Consider the following 21,825-nt stretch of genomic DNA (forward strand, 5'->3'; position numbering starts at 1 on the left):
TTGAAATATAGCTGGTTAACAAACAACGTTAAACCTCCCTCCCATCCAGGCTGCCACATAGCAGTGAGCAGAGTTCCATGTGCTATACAGAAGGTCCTTGTTGGTTATTCATTTACAGTAGTGTGTACATAGACATAACTTTTTGACTCCTTTGATTGTGACATTGAGAAGGAGTGGAGAAAGGAGACATCTCTGCCTTATTCCTAATCTGAGTGGGAAAGTTTCTAGTTTCTCACCATTAGGTATGTTTACTGTAGGTGTTTTGCAGATATTCTTTGTCAAGTTGAGGTGCTCACCCTCTGTTCTGAGTTTATTTCGCTTTGTTTTCTTCTTGCTTGCATAGTTTCTGAGGAGAGGCAGATGTAATTCTTATCTTTACTTCTCCTATAGGTAAGGTGCTTTTCCCTTCTGAATTCTTTCAGAATTTTTTTTCTTAATTTTTGATTTTCTGCAATTTGAATATGATATTTTCCTTGGCGGTTCATACGGAAAAGAATCTGCTTGCATTGCAGGAGATTTGGGTTCAATCCCTGGGTTGGGGAGATACTCTTGAGAAGGGAATGGCAACCCACTCCAGCATTCTTGCCTGGGAAATCCCATGAATAGAGGAGCCTGGTGGGCTATAGTCCATGGGGGTTGCAGAGTTGGACACAACTGAGCGACTAACACACACTTGCCTTGCTGTTGTTCAGTCACTCAGTCGTGTCCGACTCTTCACAACCCCACAGACTGCAGCACACCAGGCTTCCTTGTCCTTCACCATCTCCTGGAGTTTGCTCAAACTCATGTCTATTGAGTCAGTGATGCCACACTTGCCTGGTTTTAATATTTTTGACATTTATCCTGCTTATTGTCTCCTGAGATTCTTAGGTCTGTGGTTTGGTATCAGACATTAATTTTGGGGAAATACTGAGTCATTATTGCTTCAAATAATTCTTGTGTTCTTTTATCTTTTTCTTCTTCTTGTATTCCCATTATGCATATCTTATACTTTTTGTAGTTATCCCTTAGTTCTTGGATATTCTATTCTGTTGTTGGTTTCGGGTTTTTTTATTTGTTTGTTTGTTTTTCAGTTTTGAAATTTTCTATTGTGTTATCTTTAAGCTCAGAGATTCTTTCCTCAGCTGTGTGCATTCTTATAAACTCCTCAAAGGCATTCTTTAATTCTATTATACTGTTTTTTTTTTTAAATCTCTAGTAGTTCTTTTTGATTCTTTCTTAGCGTTTCTGTCTCTCTGCTTACATTGACCACCTGTTCTTGCATCTTATCTCTTTTATTCACTAGAGCCCTTATCATATCAATCATCGTTATTTAAAATTCCTGGGCTGGTAAATCCAACATCCCCATCGTATCTGTATCTGGTTCTGATGTTTGCTCTGTCTCCTCAAACTGCTTTTGCCTTTTAGTATGTCTCATACTTTCTTCTTGCCAGCTGGCCATGATGTAGTAGGTAAAGGGAACTGCTGTAAATAGGACTTCAGTAATTTGGGCGGGGGGTGTGGGGACGAGGCAAGTGTTCTGTAGTCCTGTGGTTGTCTCAGTCTTTTAATGAAGTTCTGGACTGTGAGCCTCACAAGATCTTCTCATGCATTTCCTCCCTGCTTCCCTTTGGTGAGACAAGTTGGCAATAGGCGATTGGAGCGGAATATTTTCCTTCCCTCACAGGTCAGTTCAGTTCAGTTTAGTCGCTCAGTCGTGTCCGACTCTTTGCGACCCCATGAATCGCAGCACGCCAGGCCTCCCTGTCCATCACCAACTCCCAGAGTTCAATCAGACTCACATCCATCAAGTCCGTGATGCCGTCCAGCCATCTCATCCTCGGTTGTCCCCTTCTCCTCCTGCCCCCAATCCCTCCCAGCATCAGAGTCTTTTCCAGTGAGTCAACTCTTTGCATGAGGTGGTCAAAGTACTGGAGTTTCAGCTTTAGCATCATTCCTTCCAAAGAAATCCCAGGGCTGATCTCCTTCAGAATGGATTGGTTGGATCTCCTTGCAGTCCAAGGGACTCTCAAGAGTCTTCTCCAACACCACAGTTCAAACGCATCAATTCTTCGACGCTCAGCCTTCTTCACAGTCCAACTCTCACATTCATATATGACCACAGGAAAAACCATAGCCTTGACTAGACGGACCTTAGTCGGCAAAGTAATGTCTCTGCTTTTGAATATACTATCTAGGTTGTTAGTCTTTGATAAAACTCCAGCAAGTAATGTGTGTGCTATGTCGCTTCAGTTGTGTCCAACTTTTTGCGACCTAAGAGGCTGTAGCCCGCCAGGATCCTCAGTCCATGGGATTCTCCAGGCAAGAATCCTGGAGTGGGTTGCCATGCCTCCTCCAGGGGAATCTTCTCTTATGTCCCCTGCACTGGCAGGTGGGTTCTTTACCACTAGCGCCACCTAGGAAGCCCACAGTAGCTTAAGCTCTGATTAGTTTCCCCTGAGGATCAGTTCAGGTTAGTCTCTCAGTCGTGTCCAACTTTTTGCAACCCCATAGACTGTAGCATGCCAGGGCTTCCCTGAGCATCACTATCTCCCAGAGCTTGCTCAAACTCATGTCCATAGATTCGGTGATGCCATCCAACCATCTCATCCTCTGTAATCCCCTTCTCCTCCCACCTTCAATCTTTCCCAGCATCAGGGTCTTTTCCAGTGAGTCAGTTCTTTGCATCAGGTGGCCAAAATATTGGAGTTTCAGCGTCAGCATCAGTCCTTCCAATGAATATTCAGGATTGATTTCCCTTAGGATGGACTGATTGGATCTCATTACAGTCCAAGGGACTCTCAAGAGTCTTTTTCAACACCACAGTTCAAAAGCATCAATTCTTTGGTGCTCAGCTTTCCTTATAGTCCAACTCTCACATGAGTATTGGAAAAACCATAGCTTTGACTAGACAGACCTTTGCTGGCAAGATAATGTCTCTGCTTTTTAATATGCTGTTTAGGTAGGTCATAGCTTTTCTTACAAGGAGCAAGCATCTTTTAATTTCATGGCTGCAGTCACCATCTTCAGTGACTTTGGAGCCCAAGAAAATAAAGTCTGTCACTGTTTCCTTTGTTTCCCCTTCTATTTACCGTGAAGTGACGGGGCCAGATGCCATGATCTTAGTTTTTTGAAAGTTGAGTTTTAAGCCAGCTTTTTCACTCTCCTCTTTCACTTTCATCAAGAGGCTTTTTAGTTCCTTTTCACTTTCTGCCCTAAGGGTGGTGTCATCTGCATATCTGAGGTTATTGATATTTCTCCCGGCAATCTTGATTCCAGCTTGTGCTCCATTCAACCCAGTGCTTCTCATGATGTACTCTGCATATAAGTTAAATAAGCAGGATGACAATATACAGCCTTGATGTACTCTTTTCCCGATTTGGAACCAGTCTGTTGTTCCATGTCCAGTTCTAACTGTTGCTTCCTGACCTGCATACAGATTTCTCAGGAGGTAGGTTAGGTGGTCTGGTATTCCCATCTCTTGAAGAATTTTCCACAGTTTGTGGTGATCCACACAGTCAAAGGCTTTGACGTAATCAATAAAGCAGAAGTAGATGTTTTTCTGGAACTCTCTTGCTTTTTCGATGATCCGTCAGATGTTGGGAATTTGATCTCTGGTTCCTCTGCCTTTTCTAAATCCAGCTTGAACATCTGGACGTTTGTGGTTCCTGTACTGTTGAAGCCTGGCTTGGAGAACTTTGAGCATTACTTTGCTAGCGTGTGAGATGAGTGCAATTGTGCGGTAGTTTGAGCATTCTTTTGCATTGCCTTTCTTGGGGATTGGAATGAAAACTGACGTTTTCCAGTCCTGTGGCCACTGCTGAGTTTTCCAAATTTGCTGGCATATTGAGTGCAGCACTTTCATAGCATCATCTATCAGGATTTGAAATAGCTCAGCTGTATTTCCATCACCTCCATTAGCTTTGTTTGTAGTGATGCTTCCTAAGGCCCAGTTGACGTCACATTCCAGGATGTCTGGCTCCAGGTGAGTGATCACACCATTGTGATTATCTGGGTCATGAAGATCTTTTTTATGGCTCTTCTGTGTATTCTTTAGCAAAGAATTGTATAGAGAGAGTTACAAAAATTGTGTCATGTTTCAAATATGTCAATATTTAATGCTTTTTAACACATATGTTAAATCCCAATTGTGTATTTAACCTCATTTGGAAATAATGTCAAGATACCCATTAATGTCTCTGCTGGGTTGGTAGAGCTCTTGATCTTGGCTGTCCCTCATTATGTCTAGTTTAGGGATGTCTGGCTCTGACCACACTCTGTTACCATCGCCTCAGTCTGTGTGGCGGCCTCTTTAGATCCAATCTTGGGAAGCCATCCTGGGCTCGCTGCCTCACTGAGTTCTGTTCTCTGCAGGGACCAACTGCTGTAAGGCTGAGAATGGGTCTTCCCATGGCTGAAACTTGGCTTGTGCACCTATGGTCCTAACCCGACACATCTCATGCTTCTGGGCTGTGTGCTGGGCTTTGTCTCCTGTGTCTGCCCCCCATTCCCCCTTGTGGGAATTCACCCTCCCTGCACTGAGCTTCTGTTTCTGGTTTTAGAGCTCCTCTGGGTCACAGCCAAGCCTGACTAACCACTCTTCACTGAGCCCAGGACATGGCCTGGATAGTCAGGTCCCCACACTCTCAGGTTTACGTAGCACTTTGCTCTGCTGCCTCCCTGTCTTTGGAGGGGGCGGAGCAAAGGCTATGCCTTTTATATACTTACTTTCATTTTTTAAAGTATTTATTTATTTGGGTATGCTGGGTCTTAGTTGCCACGTGACGGATCTTCAGCTGCAGCATGTGGAATTTATTAATAGTTCTCTCACCAGGGATGGAACCTGTGCCCCCTGCATTGGGAGTGTGGAGTCTTAGCCACTAGGCTCCTTTTAGAAACAACATTTTCCACTTAACAAAGACCCCAAACATACAGATCCTGGAATAAACATAGTCTCCACCAGGAAAGGCTATTTAATTGCATTAAACTCTCAGGTTTGTCAGATGAAAATAAATCCAATTTATGGAAGCTAGAAGTGGCTAATACTCCAGATGACAGAATCCAGATTTAAGAGGACGGTTCTTGTCAGTGGGAGCAATGGACTGAAGTGGACATGATGGCGTTTCGCTGGTGCAGATGTCAGAGGTGTCGTTTTTAATTCTCAGATTCACAATTACAGGAGCTCAGGCTTGGTAATAGCTTAGTGGCAGCTCACATGAAAAACACTTGAGGGTTTTAGCTGGAGAGCTTTCCAATGATATTTTGCCAAACTAGCATGACCCTGATTATGAAACGTCTCTCTCTACATGGCACACAAAGAAACCTAGGAACAATTTTACTCAGGCTTTTAGTTGAAGTGTAAGTAAAGTGAGAATATATGGTCTGATGACAAAAGATTGCTCAAACAATTAAACAGGTAATTTTTGTAACAAAATATAAATTACTAAGATAGAGAAGAAGAAAATTTTGAATAGGCAAATAGTCAGTGAAAAAGATTTTAAAGGATTGCATAAAGATGGCGTGGAGTCTAACTGGTTTTATAGGAAGTTTGTTCAAGCCTTCAGGGAATCTGCTATTAAAACAATCGCAGAGCGTACAGTCTAGTTTTGTTGGTCTTTGTCCCGGGGATAGAATTTCACCTTGACTCAGAATTTCGAAGGCTGTGATTCATTTTCTACTACTGTAGCCTCTGGTATTGTTGCAAAGTGTGATCTGTTCTGATTCTTGAGACTGTGTTTTGTCTTTCTCTGGAAGTTTGTGGGCCCATCTCTTTGTCTTCTGTGTTTTGAAAATATTCAGACAATATAGAGGACTTATATTGTCCACTGAGCCGGGCACTACTGATTGAAAATCCTCTCAATCTAGGATTTTCTTTGATTACTTTCACTTTTTTTTCTGTTCCCCTTTTTAGAACTCCTGTTAGTTGGTCTTCTAACTTAAAAAAAAAAAAGCTAAACTTTTGTAATGCCTATATCTTTGTCTTTTACTCTGTTTTCTGGAGTGGTTGCCTAGCTATCTTCCAAAATATTTATTGAAGTAGTAGTAGTGTGACTATGATAGTAGTAGAATTGAAAACTCCAATAAACATTTTGGAAGATAGCTAGGCAACCACCCCAGAAAATAGAGTAAAAGACAAAGATACAGATATTATGGAGACCCAACTCACTGGAAAAGACCCTGATGCTGGGAAAGATAGAAGGCAGGAGGAGAAGGGGATGACAGAGAATGAGAAGGTTGGATGGCATCACCGACTCAGTGGACTTGAATTTGAGCAAGCTCTGGGAGACAGTGAAGGCCAGGGAAGCCCGGTATGCTGCAGTCCATGAGGTCACAAAGAGTCAGACGTGACTAAGTGACTGAAAAACAACAAATTACATTTTTTCTTGTTTTCCAAGAATTTGATTTTGTTGTTCTCTGCACGTTTCTTCTTTAGCATATTGTCACTTTTTTTTCAAGGCTGCAATACACTTTTATCTTTCTAAAGAAAGCAGTGATAGTTAAAAGAAGTTTTAGTCTCCATACATAATCTGTATCTTCTAGAAAATTTTACTCTGTTTGTTTCAGACTCTTTCACATAAGATGCTTCCCTTGAGTGCCTGACGTCCTTGGCTGTGTGTTCATATTTGAGAGAGGGTCACTGAAAAGTTGTTCTGGGTGAATGAGTGGGGCTTCCTGACTGCGGCCCTCTTGCGTGATCATCCAGCTGTTTCCTTGGGGAACCCTAGTGCCCTTTCTATAGGTCTTTTCTTTAGGATCTGTTGGATTCTACAAAGAAGATTCCTTCAAACATCTGCCTGGAGAATATATACCTGGCTTCCAAGATTCTCAAGAAAAGTAAAAACAATTCTTTGTTGTTCAGTCGCTTAGTCATGCCTGACTGTCTGGTACCTCATGGACTGTAGCACGCCAGGCTTCTCTGTCCTCCAGGGAAGGAGTTTGCTCAGATTCATGTCCACTGAGTCAGTGAGGCTATCTAACCATCTTATCCTCTGCCATGCCTTTCTCCTTTTACATTCAGTCTTTCCCACTATCAGGGTCTTTTCCAATGAGTCGGTTTTTCACATCAGGTGGCCAAAGTATTGGGGCTTCAGCTTCAGCAATAGTCCTTTCAATGAATATTCAGGTTGATTTCCTTTAGAATTGACTGGTTTGATTTCTCTGTAGTCCAAGGGATTCGCAAGAAAGAAGCACCACAATTCGAAAGCATCAATTCTTTGGTAGAATGTATTCTACCAGATATTAAGATGTGTTACAAAGCTACTCTAATGAAAAGGGTGGTAATATCATGTAATTTGATAGGTTGATGGAACAGAATTTTAGGTAGTCCAGAAACAGGCCATTTTATGTACAAAAATGTAATATATGGTCACGCTGATATCAAAAATTTGTGTAGTAAGGATTATTGAAAGAAAAAACTAATGAGATATCACCTCACCCTGGTCAGAATGGCCATCATCAAAAAGGCTACAAACAGTAAAAGCTGGAGAGGGTGTGGAGAAAAGGGAATGCTCTTGCCTTGTTGGTGGGACTGTAAGTTGACATAGCTACTATGGAAGACGGTATGGAGATTCCTTAAAAAATTAGGAATAAAACCACCATATGACCCAGCAATCCCACTCCTAGGCATATGCCCTGAGGAAGCCAAAACTGAAAGAGACACATGTATCCCACTGTTCATTGCAGCACTGTGTACAATAGCCATAACAGGGAAGCAACCTAGGTGCCCATCGGCAGATGAGTGGATAAAGAAGTTGAGGTACATATACACTAGGAATATTACTCAGCTGTAAAAAGAATGCATTTGAGTCAGTTCTGATGAGGTGGATGAAACTAGAACCTATTATACAGAGTGAAGTGAGTCAGAAAGAGAAAGATAAATATCGTATACTAATGCATATATACAGAATCTCAAAAAATGGTACTGAAGAATTTATTTACAGGGCAGCAGTGGAGAAACAAACATAGAGAATAGACTTACGGACATGGGGAGAGGGGAGGAGAGGGTGAGATGTGTGGAAAGAGTAACATGGAAACTTAACATTACCATGTGTAAAATAGATAGCCAACGGGAATTTGCTGTATGGCTCAGGAAACTCAAACAGGGGCTCTGTATCAACCTAGAGGGTGGGATGGGGAGGGAGAGAGGAGGGAGGTTTAAAAGGGAGGGGATCTATGTATACCTATGGCTGATTCATGTTGAGGTTTGACAGAAAACAACAAAATTCTGTAAAGCAATTATCCTTCAATAAAAATATAAATAATAAAAAAGAAAAAACTGATGTATTTGACTAAATAGAAATTAAAAAGGACAAAATAACACACTGAGAGTGTTTTTTGACTGGGCTTCGTTGAGGTGGGAGCGAAGACTGGGTCTTTCTTGCTGTGCATGGGCTCTGCACCGTGGTGGGCACGCTTCCTCCAGTTGCGGAGCGCGGGCTTTAGAATGTGTGGGCTCAGTAGCTGTGACGCAGGTTTAGTCGCCCTGTGGAGGGTGGGATCTTACTTGCCCAAGCAGGGGAACCTGCACTGGAAGAGCAGATTCTCAAACACTGTACCACCAGGAAAGTCCCAAGAAATTTTTAAAATGACAAATATACAAGATAAAGAGTTGAAAGGTTCTGTCTTTAAAGAAGTTACACAAATTGATCAGAAAGCAGAAAACCTGAGTGAAAAATGGGCACCCCCCCCAAAAAAAAATCACAGAAGAAACACATGTTAAAGACGTATATCTTAAAACCTTTAGGCTCACTACTAATCAAGCCTTATTCATTGAAAGATGATATATTCTTTCCTGATAATAATTAATAAACAAAGGAATCAACAATTTTAATAGTGCTAGTGTGAGTGCTTTGAAATGGACACTTTCATACAATACTATTGAACATATGCAACATTTTTGCCAGAAAGAAGCTTGTGTTACATCTAAAACCGTCCTGAACGACTGTATGGATCCTCTCTCTTCTCCAGCTGTTCCCTCCATGTGAGGTGTTCTTCCCCATCTCTTCCCTGGGGCCTTCCTCCTCACCTTTCAGGTACTGAAGCTCACCTCCTCCGGGAGCCTTCCCTGCCTGGCTGTCTAGATCAGATCCTCTTCTTTGAGTCTTATCTATCAACCAGCCCTCTGGGAGCCAGCTAGGGGGAGATGGCTGAGGGTCTTGCCATTCAGGGTGTAACTTCCATTTCATTCCTCCATGTTCTTTATGGCCCTCCCACCCTCTACTCAGCTCCAGAGGGTAGGGGAAGGGTGGTCGCCTCGCTGCTCAGAATGGAGGAGGGGACCCAGTCTTTTCAGCTCCACTTCCTCTACACCCTCAGAGGTAGTTTACTTCTTATGATTTAGCTGTGCTTTTCTGAATCATCCACAATGAATTACTTTCACAATCAGAAAAAAAGCCCCTAACTTTTAAAAAGTTTAAATGTCATACCTTTTGACCCAGTAATTTCACTTCTTAGAATGTCTTTCTTTTAAGGAAATAGACAACTTGGAAAACCCGTACAGAGATCCACATCACAGTACAATTTATTTGAATTTTTGAAAGTCGTTCAGTCGTGCCCGACTCTTTGCGGCTCCACGGACTATACCATGAAATTCTCCAGGCCAGAATACTGGAGTGGGTAGCCTTTCCCTTCTCCAGGGGATCTTCCCAACCCAGGGATCAAACTCAGGTCTCCCACATTACAGGCGGATTCTTTACCAGCTGAGCTACCAGGGAAGCCCAAACTTATAACAGGATAATTAGTTGCAAACAATCTAAAAATCCAACATTAGGGTCAAGGTTAAGTAGATAATTTTTGTTGTTCAGTTGCTAGGTTGTGTCCAGTACTTTTTGACCCCATGGACTGCAGCACGCCAGGCTTCCCTGTCCTTCACTATCTCCTGGAGTTTGCTCAAACTCATGTCCATTGAGTCAGTGAAGCCATCCAACCATCTCATCCCCTGTTGCCCCCTTCTCCTCCTGCCTACAGTCTTTCCCAGCATCAGGGAAATGAGTTGGCTCTGCCTCAGGTGGCCAAAGTATTGGAACTTCAGCTTCAGCATCAGTCCTTTCAATGAATATTCAGGGTTGATTTCCTTTAGGATGGACTGGTTTGAGCTCCTTGCTGTCAAAGGGACTCTCAAGAATCCTCTCCAGCAGCACAGTTCAAAAATATTAATTCTTCAGTGCTCATCCTTCTTTATGGTCCAACTTTCACATCCGTGCATGACTACTGGAAAAACCATAGCTTTAACTATATAGATCTTTGTCAGCAAAGGGATGTCTTTGATTTTTAACATGCTGTCTAATGATAAAGCCATATGATAAAGACATTAAGTGGTTTCCAAAGGATACTTGATAACATGAAAAGGCTTATGATTTAATGTAAACTTAAAAAAAAAGCAGAATACAAAATTATGGTTATACCTTTATTCAGATTTTATTTAAATATATACATGGACGTGTCTGGAAGGAATCACTTCTGAATATTAACAGTTGTTACCCCTAGATGGTGGGATCTCATTGTCTATAATGATCAAGCATTACTACCTTTATTATTTTCCCTAATAATATAGAATATTATTATATTCCATAATACTATATATAGAATCATATATTATTCATATATGATTCTGTATATGAAAAAGAGAAGAAAATAGAAAAGTTAACATAAGCCTAGATTGCATTAATAGAGGTAGAAATTTTGAGACAAGAGAGGTGATGATCTGGATTCTGACCACCTGGAGTATCTTGTCTAACATCCAGGGAGCTGTGGCACATGTTTAGAGGAAAGTAGACAAACTTCAGGTTGGCCGGAGACTTCTGAAATTCAGCCAGCTGGAGGAATAGGAGAACATGCTCAGGACCCGCCCGGTGGCTGTCAGTAGGTGGCTGCAGTGCTTGGGCGGGAAGGGCAGAGCTGTTGAGCCTTATGTGGCCCTTGAGGTCTGAGCCAGGGCTGGTGGGAGAGACCGTAAGGTGGAAAAAGAAGTTCTAACAATCCCGAGAGGAATACCTCTTCCTGGAAACGTCAGTGGTCAAGCTGACATCAGTGTGAAAGGAAATGAAGGGCCCCCCGCCCCCCGCCCCAGTGAAGGCACTGGAGGTCAGTGGTAAATTCACGAGGTCAGCAACCCAGTGGGCAGTGAGTCAGCACACTAGATTGGGAAGAAGTTTTGCCATCAGCCAGCCCACGAGCTCTCGGCTTTGTTTATGTGCAGCTCGTGATGTTCACCGCTCCCATGGGCTGTAGATAAGATGACCTTGGGTTGTGAAAAATTCCCAGTGCACTCCACATAACCCTGTCTTTTTCTCATTCAGAAAGGCAATGTGGATTCAAGTGACTGGAATTGGCCTTATTATAAGAAATGAAGCTAGAGTCTATTATACAGAGTGAAGTAAATCAGGAAGCCGCTGCTGCTGCTGCTGAGTCGCTTCAGTTGTGTCCGACTCTGTGCGACCCCATAGACGGCAGCCCACCAGGCTCCCCCGTCCCTGGGATTCTCCAGGCAAGAACACTGGAGTGGGTTGCCATTTCCTTCTCCAATGCGTGAAAGTGAAGTCGCTCAGTCGTGTCTGACTCTTTGCGACCCCATGGACTGTAGGTCCTCCGTCCGTGGGATTTTCTGGGCAAGAGTACTGGATTGGGTTGCCATGTCCTTCTCCAGGTAAATAACGTATATTAATGCATATATATGGAATCTAGAAAAATGGTACTGAAGAATTTATTTGCAAGGCAGTAATGGAGAAACAGACATAGAGAACAGACTTATGGACATGGGGAGAGGGGAGGAGAGGGTGAGATGTATGGAGAGAGTAACATGGAAACTTACATCACCATATGTAAAATATCGCCCATGGGAATTTGCTGTAGATCTCAGGAAACTCAAACAGGGGCTCTGTATCAACCTAGAGGGGTGCAATGGGGAGGGAGATGGGAGGGAGGTTCAAGAGGGATATATGTATACCTATGGCTGATTCATGTTGAGGTTCGACAGAAAACAACAAAATTCTGTAAAGAAATTATCCTTCAATTAAAAATAAACAAATTAAAAAAAATCTTGAATCTGTTCTGATTCATGAAAAATAACAAATCTCTTGTGAGCTGCAGATCAATGATTAGGGATGAGTTACTCCTGTGATGCTCCTCATAGCTGCCAAATACTTGTTTCTCATCCAATCCTTTCATTTCACAATGGTGACACTAAAGACCCAGAGAGGAGAAAGGACCACAGTGAAGTGAGTGGGAGGCAGGAGTCAAGCCTCCTCCAGCTCTTTCTGTGACTGAGAGTTGCCTGTTATCAACTTAGATTTTGGTGGTGAGGGATAGGCTGGTGGGAGGAAAAAGAGTATGATGGAAGAAATGAAATGTGAACCTGCTGTGTTCCATCCAAGCCACATCACAAAAGAGATGACTGAGTACTATATATGCTCATATTGTTCATACATATAAGTAATTTTTATTTTATACTAGAGCATATTTGATTAACACTGTTGTGTTAGTTTCAGGGGTACAGCAAAGTGATTCAGTTATACATATACTTGTATCTGTTCTTTCTCAAATTCTTTTCTGGTTTAGGTTATTACAAACTATTGAGCAGAGTTCCCTGTCCTTGTTGGTTATCTGTTTTAAATACAGTAGTGTTCAGTTCAGTATGTATTAACCTTCTCCTTGACCTCCTCTATCAGTCCTTGGAGGTGAGGTGGGCCCATGGAGTGGTGCTATGGGTTGAATTGTGTTCCCCCAAAAGGTATTGCTAACCCCCGGCCACTCAGAATGTGTCCTAATATGGAAATAGGGTCTTTACAGAAGTGAGCAAGTTAAAATAAAGTCTTTGCATGTGTACTCAGTTGTATCCAACTTTTTTTTGCAACCCTATGGACTATAGCCTGCAAGTCTCCTCTGTCCATGGGACTTCCCAGGCAAGAATCCTGGAGGGGGTTGCCATTTCCTCCTCCAGGGGATCTTCCCGACCCAGCGATCATTGAACCTGCATCTCCTCAATTGGCAGGCAGATTCTTTACCATTGAGCCACCTGGGAAGCCCTAAAATGAAGTCATTGCTGCTGCTGCTGCTGTTAAGTCGCTTCAGTCGTGTCTGACTCTGTGCGACCCCATAGACGGCAGCCCACCAGGCTCCCCGTCCCTGGGATTCTCCAGGCAAGAACACTGGAGTGGGTTGCCATTCCCTTCTCCAATGCATGAAAGTGAAAAGTGAAAGTGAAGTCGCTCAGTCGTGTCTGACCCTCAGCGACCCCATGGACTGCAGCCTTCCAGGCTTCTCCATCCATGGGATTTTCCAGGCAAGGGTACTGGAGTGGGGTGCCATTGCCTTCTCCGAATGAAGTCATTAGGATAACCCTAATCCAATAGGAATGGTATCTTTATAAAAAGGAGAAGATTGGACCCACGACAGATAGGCATACAGGGAGAATGCCACCCAAAGATAAAGGCAAAGATGGGGGTGATGTGTCTATAAGCTGAGGAATGTCAAGGATGGCAGCAAGCCACCAGAAGTCAGGAGGGAGGCATGGAACAAACTCTCCCTCACAGCCAGGAACCAGCCCTGTGGACACCTTGATCTTGGACTTCTGGCCTCCAGAACTGAAACAATACATTTCTGTCACTGGAGACACCCAGTCTGTGGGACTTTGTTATGACAGCCCTAGGAAGTGAGTAGGGCTGGGCCGGGGCTTACAGCCACTCTTCATTGCATAGGTCCGCATCACAAGGCGCCTAACCTGTGTGCTCCCTTCCCCACGGCACTATCCTCATCCTTAAATCCCCAGCCCACTTGCCCTTGTGTTTGTGTGGCCACCAGTCTGGGACTCAACACCAGCCTTGCTGAAGGCCCACATCTCTGGGCCCTGGCCTGACCGCAGCCCTGACACCAAGCTCAGAGTGGGTGAACCTTGAGGGAGGGGAAGGATACCCTCCTCACTCACCTACACCTGTCTTCTCCCATCTTGCCAGGCCAAAACAGGCAGAGGACATCAGAAACACAGGCTCCCAGGGCCCCCAGGTGGGGTTGGCTCTAGGAGACCAACCTCTGACCCCACAGCTCTGGCCTCTCGGCCTGACTGAGGGAGAATCCCCTCCCGCTACCTTTTTACAATTTACAGTACTCTTTATTTTACACAGTCTTCTGTCATTTTAGAGCTGTCTTTTTTTTTAATTTTTAATATTTATATTAGAGTATAGCTGATTATGGAGAAGGCAATGGGAGCCCACTCCAGTACTCTTGCCTGGAAAATCCCATGGACGGAGGAGCCTGGTAGGCTGCAGTCCATGGAGTTGAGAAGAGTTGGACACGACTGAGCGACTTCACTTTCACTTTTCACTTTCCTGCATTGGAGAAGGAAATGGCAACCCACTCCAGTGTTCTTGCTTGGAGAATCCCAGGGGCAGGGAGCCTGGTGGGCTGCTGTTTATGGGGTCACACAGAATTGGACATGACTGAAGCCACTTAGCAGCAGCAGCAGCAGCATAGCTGATTAATGAGGACTTCCCTGGTGCCTCAGACGGTAAAGCATCTGCCTACAGTGCGGGAGACCTGGATTCAATCTCTGGGACAGGAAGATCTCCTGGAGAGGGAAATGGCAACACACTCCAGTATTCTTGCCTGGAACATTCCATGGACAGAGGAGCCTGGTAGGCTATAGTCCATGGGGCTGCAAAGAGTCAGACACGACTGAGTGATTTTACTTTTTATAGATGATTAATAACGTTGTGATAGTTTCAGGTAGACAGCAAATGAATTCAGCCGTACATGTTCATTTATCCATTCTCTCCCATGGCTCTTTAGGTCATACAGGTGTAGCAGTTAATTGAGGTGGTAATTCTAACAATGGGGGAGGGGCTAAAAGATGCTCTGAATTCAGATCTTGATAATTTAGTTATTTTGCTAATGGATATTTAGAAAATTGGAAAAATTTTAAATGTTGGACAAACATCCAGATAACAGATCAAAATGTCTAACTTGTACTTGGTTTCAAGAAGGCAAGAATCCCTTGAAGGGGACTTCAGCCTCCTGGAGTTATGCCCTTCTAACACATGACTGGTGTGCTTTCTGCCCATGCTAACTTAATTCCTCCTTTCATAGTCAAAGTGAATGCAGGCCTAGGCCCGGAGTGACTTCAGAGCATCACCCCAGCATTCCTTAGGGACTCAGTGGGGTGGAGCGTGTGTGAAATAGGCTCATACCAAGCAGCGATCCAGATTGCTGAAAGGTAGTCTCCATCACTGGAGACTGGCTGAAGGTCAGGAAGGGCTTCCTGGAGGAGGAAGAACCAATGCTAACCTTGCTGGAGAGGGTGAGCTATTATTGCATGATATTAGGAGCCAGGTGCAATCATGTACTTTCTCTTATTTTTATTCCTTATACCTGTGAGGCAGGCAAAATTATCTGCATTTTATAGTTGAGAAAACTGAGACTTGGAGAAATGAAATGATTAAAACCACGTGGATTTATGTGTCTTAGAGGCCTTATTTATTTATTTATTTATTTTTATATTTTTATTTTTTTATTTTTTATTTTATTTATTTATTTATTTTTATTTATTTATTTCTAATTTTTACTTTACAATTCTGTATTGGTTCTGGCATAGATTGACATGAATCCACCACAGGTGTACATGCGTTCCCAAACATGAACCCCCCTCCCACCCCCCTCCCCACAACATCTCTCTGGGTCATCCCCGCGCGTCAGCCCCAAGCGTGTCATATCCTGCATCAGACATAGACTGGCACTTCAATTCTTACATGATATTATACATGTTTCAATGCCATTCTCCTAAATCATCACACCCTCTCCCTCTCCCTCTGAGTCCAAAAGTTAGAGGCCTTATTTAAACTGAGGACTCTCTAACATCAAAGCTCATCTTACTGTTTCTTCTGCATTCAGGCTCTGTGTTTCTGGGGTACAGCTGTGTTTAAAGGACTGGTGGGGTTTGGAAGTGTTGGGGAAGAGGCACTCTAGGCTGGCAAAGGAGCAGGATGAGAACCTACCCAGTGAGTCTGGGGAACCGTGAGGAGGCTAGTCTGATTGGATCTCAGGGAATTCAGAGGGAACAAGGGGAACCAAATTTAGGAGAGTGAGGACTGTAACTTATCAGGCTGAGCATTCAGACTTGCTGGGTAAGCAGTGAGTGAGTGAACCCTGGGGTCAAGGATACTGAGCTGGTGCTTTGAAGACCTACCTTGGTGGGATGGGGCCAAGTTACTCCCCTGCTGTAAAGGCTCTCAAGGAGAAGCTTGTGGCCATGTGAGATGGACCCTACTTCCTCCTAAAAGCCCAGCCCCATACCTCCCTGGGTATGGGAGACAAACAGCTTCCTTCAAGGGCCTCTGAGTGTTCCCTCCATCTGGGTCAGCTTCCACATGGAAGGTCAACTCTGCCAGCACTGGACTCATCCTGAGCTGTACCTCCCACATCCCAGATGGCTCATCAGGCCCTGAGCACCCCCCTTAATCCTCAGTGGTTCCCCTCCTCTATGCCTGTGTGCAATTTTCTGCCTAAACAAGACGTCCTCTTCCCTTCACGGTAGACTTCTATTTTATCTGTCAAGATCCAGTTCAATTGCTTTTTTTTTTTTTCCCCCTGAAACCTTTGTGACTCAGAGGCAAGATTCCATTCCTCCACTGGACCTTGACAGTCCCGTGCACCTCTCTGCACGGCCACTGTCTGTCCTGAGTTTTAGGTGCGTGGGGAGGAGGTATGATGCAGGTCCTGAAGTTGCTCCTTCTGGTGGGCAGACAAGAAAGGGCCACGGCAGAAGGGGTCAGTGGTCTAAGCCTGCCTCCCCAAACACCAAGGACTGCAGGCCCACTTGAGCCAGACTCTGAAGGGCTTGGCTGGCAGATAGGCAGGTGAAGAGTGTTAATTGCTCAGTCATGTCCGACTCTGCAAACCCCCTGTACTGTAGCCCGCCAGGCTCCTCAGTCTATGGGATTCTCCAGGCAAGAATACTAGAATGGGTTGCCATTCCCTTCTCCAGGGGCTCTTCCTGACTCAGGGACTGAACCTGGGCCTCCCATATTGCAGGCCGATTCTTTACCCTCTGAGCCACCAGGGAAGCCCAGGGCAGGTGAGGAGCAGTGTCCAGTAAGGAAGCACACTGCAGTGGGGAGCATGGCCGGGGGGCAGGATGAGGACAGACACTGTTTAGGCCACTGATTAACGGACAGGTTGAAGGGGCTGGGACAGTGAGGATGGAAAGAAGAGTCTGGTGCTGAGGGAAATAATTTCAGAAGGCAGAGTGTTCAGGACTCAGAGCTGCTGAGAGGTGATACGTAGGAGTTTGAGGGTTTAAGGCGCTGGCTGGTGTTGGGATTGCAGAGTCAAGGAACCGTGGGCAAAGCAACTGTCCTCCAACCCCCCACGCCAAGGTACATCATGACAGTATCAACACACACCTCACTTGTGATCAAGTCCTGTTTATTTGAGAAGGATAAACAGTGTAAGTAGGAAGGAGTGATGAGAACAAGACCCCACTCCCCTTGACAGGGCCAGATCCAGCACAGGCTGTGTGTGTGTGTGTGTATCTGTGTGTGTGATCCAGGCTGACCCAGCAGCCTCCACCAGCCTTTCCTGAGAGGACAGGGTGTGCAGACAGCCTGGGTGGAGGTGAATCTGCCACGGGGGTAGGGGGTGGGGTAAGTCATCTCCGAATCCCTCTGAACCAGGTGAAAAAGACCAAAGGGCTCAAACACCCTTGGCTAAGAGCACCCCACGCTGGCTCTGTCCATGCCTGGGACAAAGCCACGTTCCGGAGGGGAAAGTGTGGTGCCCCCTGGTCATTAGGAAGGATGCAGGTGTCAAGAACAACATGCAAGGAGGCTCTCTGGCCAGCCAGCACCTGTTCCCCCCAGCCATCTTCGTGGAACCTTGCATTAAAAGGCAGCAAGACTTCCCGGCCCCGCTGCAGGGTGATGGAAGCCTCCGGCCCTTACACATACTGTTTCTTGGAAGCAGAACTGCTGGGGCGACTGGGGGATTTCCGGCCAGTCTGGGGGGGTGGGTCCAGGAAGAGGGGGGCTCTGGAAGAAGCCAGCCTCTCCTCCGTGGTCAGGTTGGCCCAGTTCTGCTCACTGGACGACAGCCCGTTGTAGGTGGGGCACGGCGGGGATGAGGGCCCCTCGCCCATGGGGAGGTAGAAGAAGACCTGGTCGGCGTAAGGCTCCGAGGAGGTGCCCGGGGCTGGGGGCGCATCCTGGCGCTGCCGGGCCCTCACCCCCCGGCTGAGGCAGCGGCACAGCAGGTACGCCAGCTCCAGCAGGTTGAGCACCAGGGAGATGAGTCCGACCACCAGCATGAAGATGATGAAGATAGTCTTCTCCGTGGGGCGAGAGACGAAGCAGTCCACGAGGTAGGGGCAGGGTGAGCGCTGGCACACAAACACGGGCTCCATGGTCCAGCCATAGAGACGCCACTGGCCGTACAGGAAGCCCGCCTCCAGCACGCTCTTGCAGAGCACGCTGGCCACGTAGGTGCCCATCAGCGCCCCGCGGATCCGCAGGTGACCGTCTTCCGCCACCGAGATCTTGGCCATCTGGCGCTCTATGGCTGCCAGCGCCCGCTCCACGCGTGGGTCCTTGGCTGGCAGCGCCCGGAGCTCCCCCTCCTTCTGCCGAAGGCGCTCCTCGCGCCGAGACAGGTAGATGACGTGGCCCAGGTAGACCAGGGTGGGCGTGCTGACGAAGAGGAACTGCAGCACCCAGTAGCGGATGTGGGAGATGGGGAAGGCCTGGTCGTAGCAGACATTGGTGCACCCTGGCTGGGCCGTGTTACACTCGAAATCCGACTGCTCGTCGCCCCACACCGACTCTCCGGCCAGGCCCAGGATGAGAATGCGGAAGATGAAAAGGACCGTCAGCCAGATCTTGCCCACCGCGGTCGAGTGCTCCTGAACCTGGTCTAGCAGCTTCTCAAGGAAGCCCCAGTCGCCCATGGCTCCTGGGCCTCCGTCTGCAGGGAGGCATAAGACACGGTCAGTGTCCTTCTCAGCTGTCCTAGCAACAGGCCTGTGGGAAACTGAGCTCCCGGAGGGGAAGGGACTGGCCTGGGGGCTCACACCCAGCAGGACTAAAAGCAGACCTTTGGCTGATGGCTGCTAAGCTCTGGCAAGGGTACAGCTAGGAGCCCTGCCTAGTCCCACCTGGGTCCCTCCTGACCCAGCCGAAGGAGCTCTGGATCCAGGTGAGCCTCCTGAGCCTAAAGGAACAGAGAATTTGAGGAACCCATCCAAGGTCACACAGCTGCGCCATGCCCCTCCTCCCTTTGGCCCAGGACGGGCTGTCCCCAGACAGTGAGGGGGAGGTGGTGGTGATAACTCCAGCTTCCCAGGGGGCCCAAAGCCTCAGGTCCCCTCTGCCTCCCCAGCAGCCCTCGCCCAGCTGGCCCCGCTCTAACCTCTGAGCTCCTGGTGAAGGCATGCTAGACACTCCAGGCAGCGTCCTGGATTAGCTCCGCCTGTCAGCAATAGCGACCACCTGCCGCTTAAGTACCCCCTCCATCTCGGTCCCCTTTCTCCACTCCCTCCCCCTGCCAAAGCTGTTGCTGCCGGATTCTAGGCTCTTGAAAGGAACTGTCATAGCAGGGTGGAGGCACAGGCCACAGAGTTCCCAGAACTTCAGGGGGAGAGGCCGGTGGGGGGAGGAAGGTGGGGAAAGGGGACGGGGAGGTGCTTCTTTGTGGGAGCAAAGCGGTTTACAGCCGGGCTCTGGAGCCAGACCTGGGTTCAAATCCTGCCTCTCCTGCCAACGGAGACCTCGGGGAAGTGACGGCCCCTTAGTACCTCAGTCTCCTCTCCTGGAAAATGTTAACATTCCTACTTCCGAGGGTTATGAGGGTCCAGCGAGAGACCGCAGGAACCCGGCTTAGCCTCTGAGGCCAGCCCAGGTAGGCTGGGTGAGCCAGGCCCGCGGTGGGTGCCCCCCGCGGCAGCCCTCCGCCCCCGGCAGGTGGCCCCCTGTCCCTTGCCCGCTGGTCCGCTGGCAGGTGGCGCCCCGGCGCGCCCCCCAGCCCAACTCACCGCCGGCCTGCGGGCGGCCCAGGTGGCGGAGGGGACGCAAGTCGGCCGGAGCGGCGCCCGCGGGAGCCCTGCTGGACGGCGCCGGGCGGCGGGGGCGCCTTAAATAGCGCGCGGGGCGGGGTGGGGGCAGGAAGCGGCGGGCGGGCGGCGGGCGCTGTTCCGAGCGGGAGGTTGGGGGCGGGAAGGGAGGCGCGGGCTCCCTGAAGCCGCTCTCAAGAAAAGGGCCCAGGAGGTGGCATTGGGAGTCGGGGGCGAGGAGCGTGGGGGAGAGACTGCTTCTCTGGCTGTGCAACAGAGAGTTCTCCGGAGGGATGATGTTTTCCAGGGTGGCTGCATGCGAAAGGATTACAGCCAGAACTTTCTGACCTCAGGCAGCTGTCCTGGGAGAGATGGGCAGGTGGGGGTGAGGGTATGGGGCCTCCTGGGAAGGGCAGCTCCTTGACCGTGGGGGCCTCTTGCTCTTGTTGAGAAGGGAGAAGACCCCTCTTTTGTGGGGTGGCCACTGTGTGCCCAGAGCCATGCCAGGACTTGATAATGAAGCCTCCTTAGGGCATGGGAGAGGGGGTTATAATCTGCCTTCCCTGGTGTCTGTGGTGAAGCTGGGGGTCTCTAGTCAGCCCCTGTTCTTGCCGAAATCTTAAACATCCCCATTCTTGGGAAGGCTGAACCATCAGAGGGCAAGCAATGCCATAGTCCACTAGAGATAGGACGAGGGGTGGGGGTTGGGGGGGTAGGGGAGGGGGGAACTCTCCTGACCTTTAGCTTGTATCTCATCCTCATGGCTCTAAATGTGGGGTGGGGGGAGGCATCCAAAAGAAGTAAACAGGCAGGGCCCGCCTGTTGTTCATTCAGGCATTATCCTCTCTGTGAACATCCATGGGCTGCAGGCATTGTCTGTGGAGCTGGGGAGTTGAACATAAACCAGCCAGATGTGGTCCCTGGCCTGTGACTCTCACTGGTTAGAGGAGACAGGCAGGAACTGTGCCCATCGGCCCTTGGGGAAGAGTAAAGATGCAAAGTTCCCCTGACTCGGGGCGGGGGGGGGCGGGGGGGCTCAGTTAGGAATGTTTCCTGGAGGAGACAGCATTAGCCAGGGGGATGGGAATAATCAGGAGTCTATAATAGGAATAGAAAAGAGTTTTATTTGAGCCAAACTGACTATTCTTGCCCAGGAGACAGCCTCTCAGATAACTCGGTGCAACTGCTCGGAAGAAGCACGATTTTTCAGCACAGTTTATATCTTGTCGGAACAAAGAACGTCAAACAAGTCAGGGATACTTCAAAGTTGTGAAAAATCAAAACCAAAACCCACGAAATCACAGATCAGCAGTACACAGAGAGTCAGTACAGCCTTGGCACCTGGGAAGAAAATCTTATCATCGAAGGAGTAGCAGCATTGGTGTTCCAGAAAGGGAGGCATGATGTAACCTTTATTTTTAACATGAACATTCTTTACTTCTGGTCAATGCACCCTTTTCTTTCATAATTAAAGCACATGTACAGTGTGTGTTTGATAGGGCCACAAACAGGATGTTTTAGTTAGCATAAAATTCGAATTAACTCTTGCATAAGCTGTGGCTTCCCCATACTTAGATATGTGAAACTCTTATCAGCCAGGTGGAGGGTGGGGAGAATATTCTAGGCAAAAGAACTGCAGGAGCAAAGGCTGCCAGGTCCTGAGGCTGTACCTGCCTTGGTGGGAGAGGGTGTAGGGCCTAGAAGTTGAGGCTGTTGTTGACCCCTGGGCCCTTAGGTAAGTTGCTTACACACTGGTGCCTCAGCGTATTCCTCTGTAGATTGGGGACATAATGGGTGCTACCCGTAGGGCTGAAGTTCAC

At 47.3% G+C, this 21,825-nt stretch overlaps 1 protein-coding gene across 2 annotated transcripts; it reads right to left on the minus strand.

Annotated features, from left to right (window-relative positions):
• Nucleotides 1-17,370: 17,370 nt before the first annotated feature.
• On the minus strand, nt 17,371-20,055 carry GJA4 (gap junction protein alpha 4). 2 transcript variants are annotated; one of them, XM_040231757.1, is made up of 2 exons: nt 19,988-20,055; nt 17,371-18,921 (listed from the first exon to the last, which is right to left on the minus strand). In XM_040231757.1, exon 2 carries the CDS (start codon nt 18,902-18,904, stop codon nt 17,903-17,905), a length of 1,002 nt encoding a protein of 333 aa, XP_040087691.1. In that variant the 5' UTR covers nt 18,905-18,921; nt 19,988-20,055; the 3' UTR covers nt 17,371-17,902. The 2 variants fall into 2 exon arrangements, with proteins under 2 accessions (XP_040087691.1, XP_040087692.1); XM_040231758.1 differs by lacking the exon at nt 19,988-20,055 and adding an exon at nt 19,366-19,883.
• Between the last annotated feature and the right edge of the window lie 1,770 nt (nt 20,056-21,825).

This window comes from Oryx dammah, unplaced genomic scaffold, assembly GCF_014754425.2.
Source record: "Oryx dammah isolate SB20612 unplaced genomic scaffold, SCBI_Odam_1.1 HiC_scaffold_28, whole genome shotgun sequence".
Taxonomy (NCBI): Eukaryota; Metazoa; Chordata; class Mammalia; order Artiodactyla; family Bovidae; genus Oryx; species Oryx dammah.

Coding starts and splice junctions, on each gene's coding strand:
- GJA4 (XM_040231757.1), bottom strand. CDS start 18,904: ATGGGCGACTGGGGCTTCCTTGAGAAGCTGCTAGACCAGGTTCAGGAG.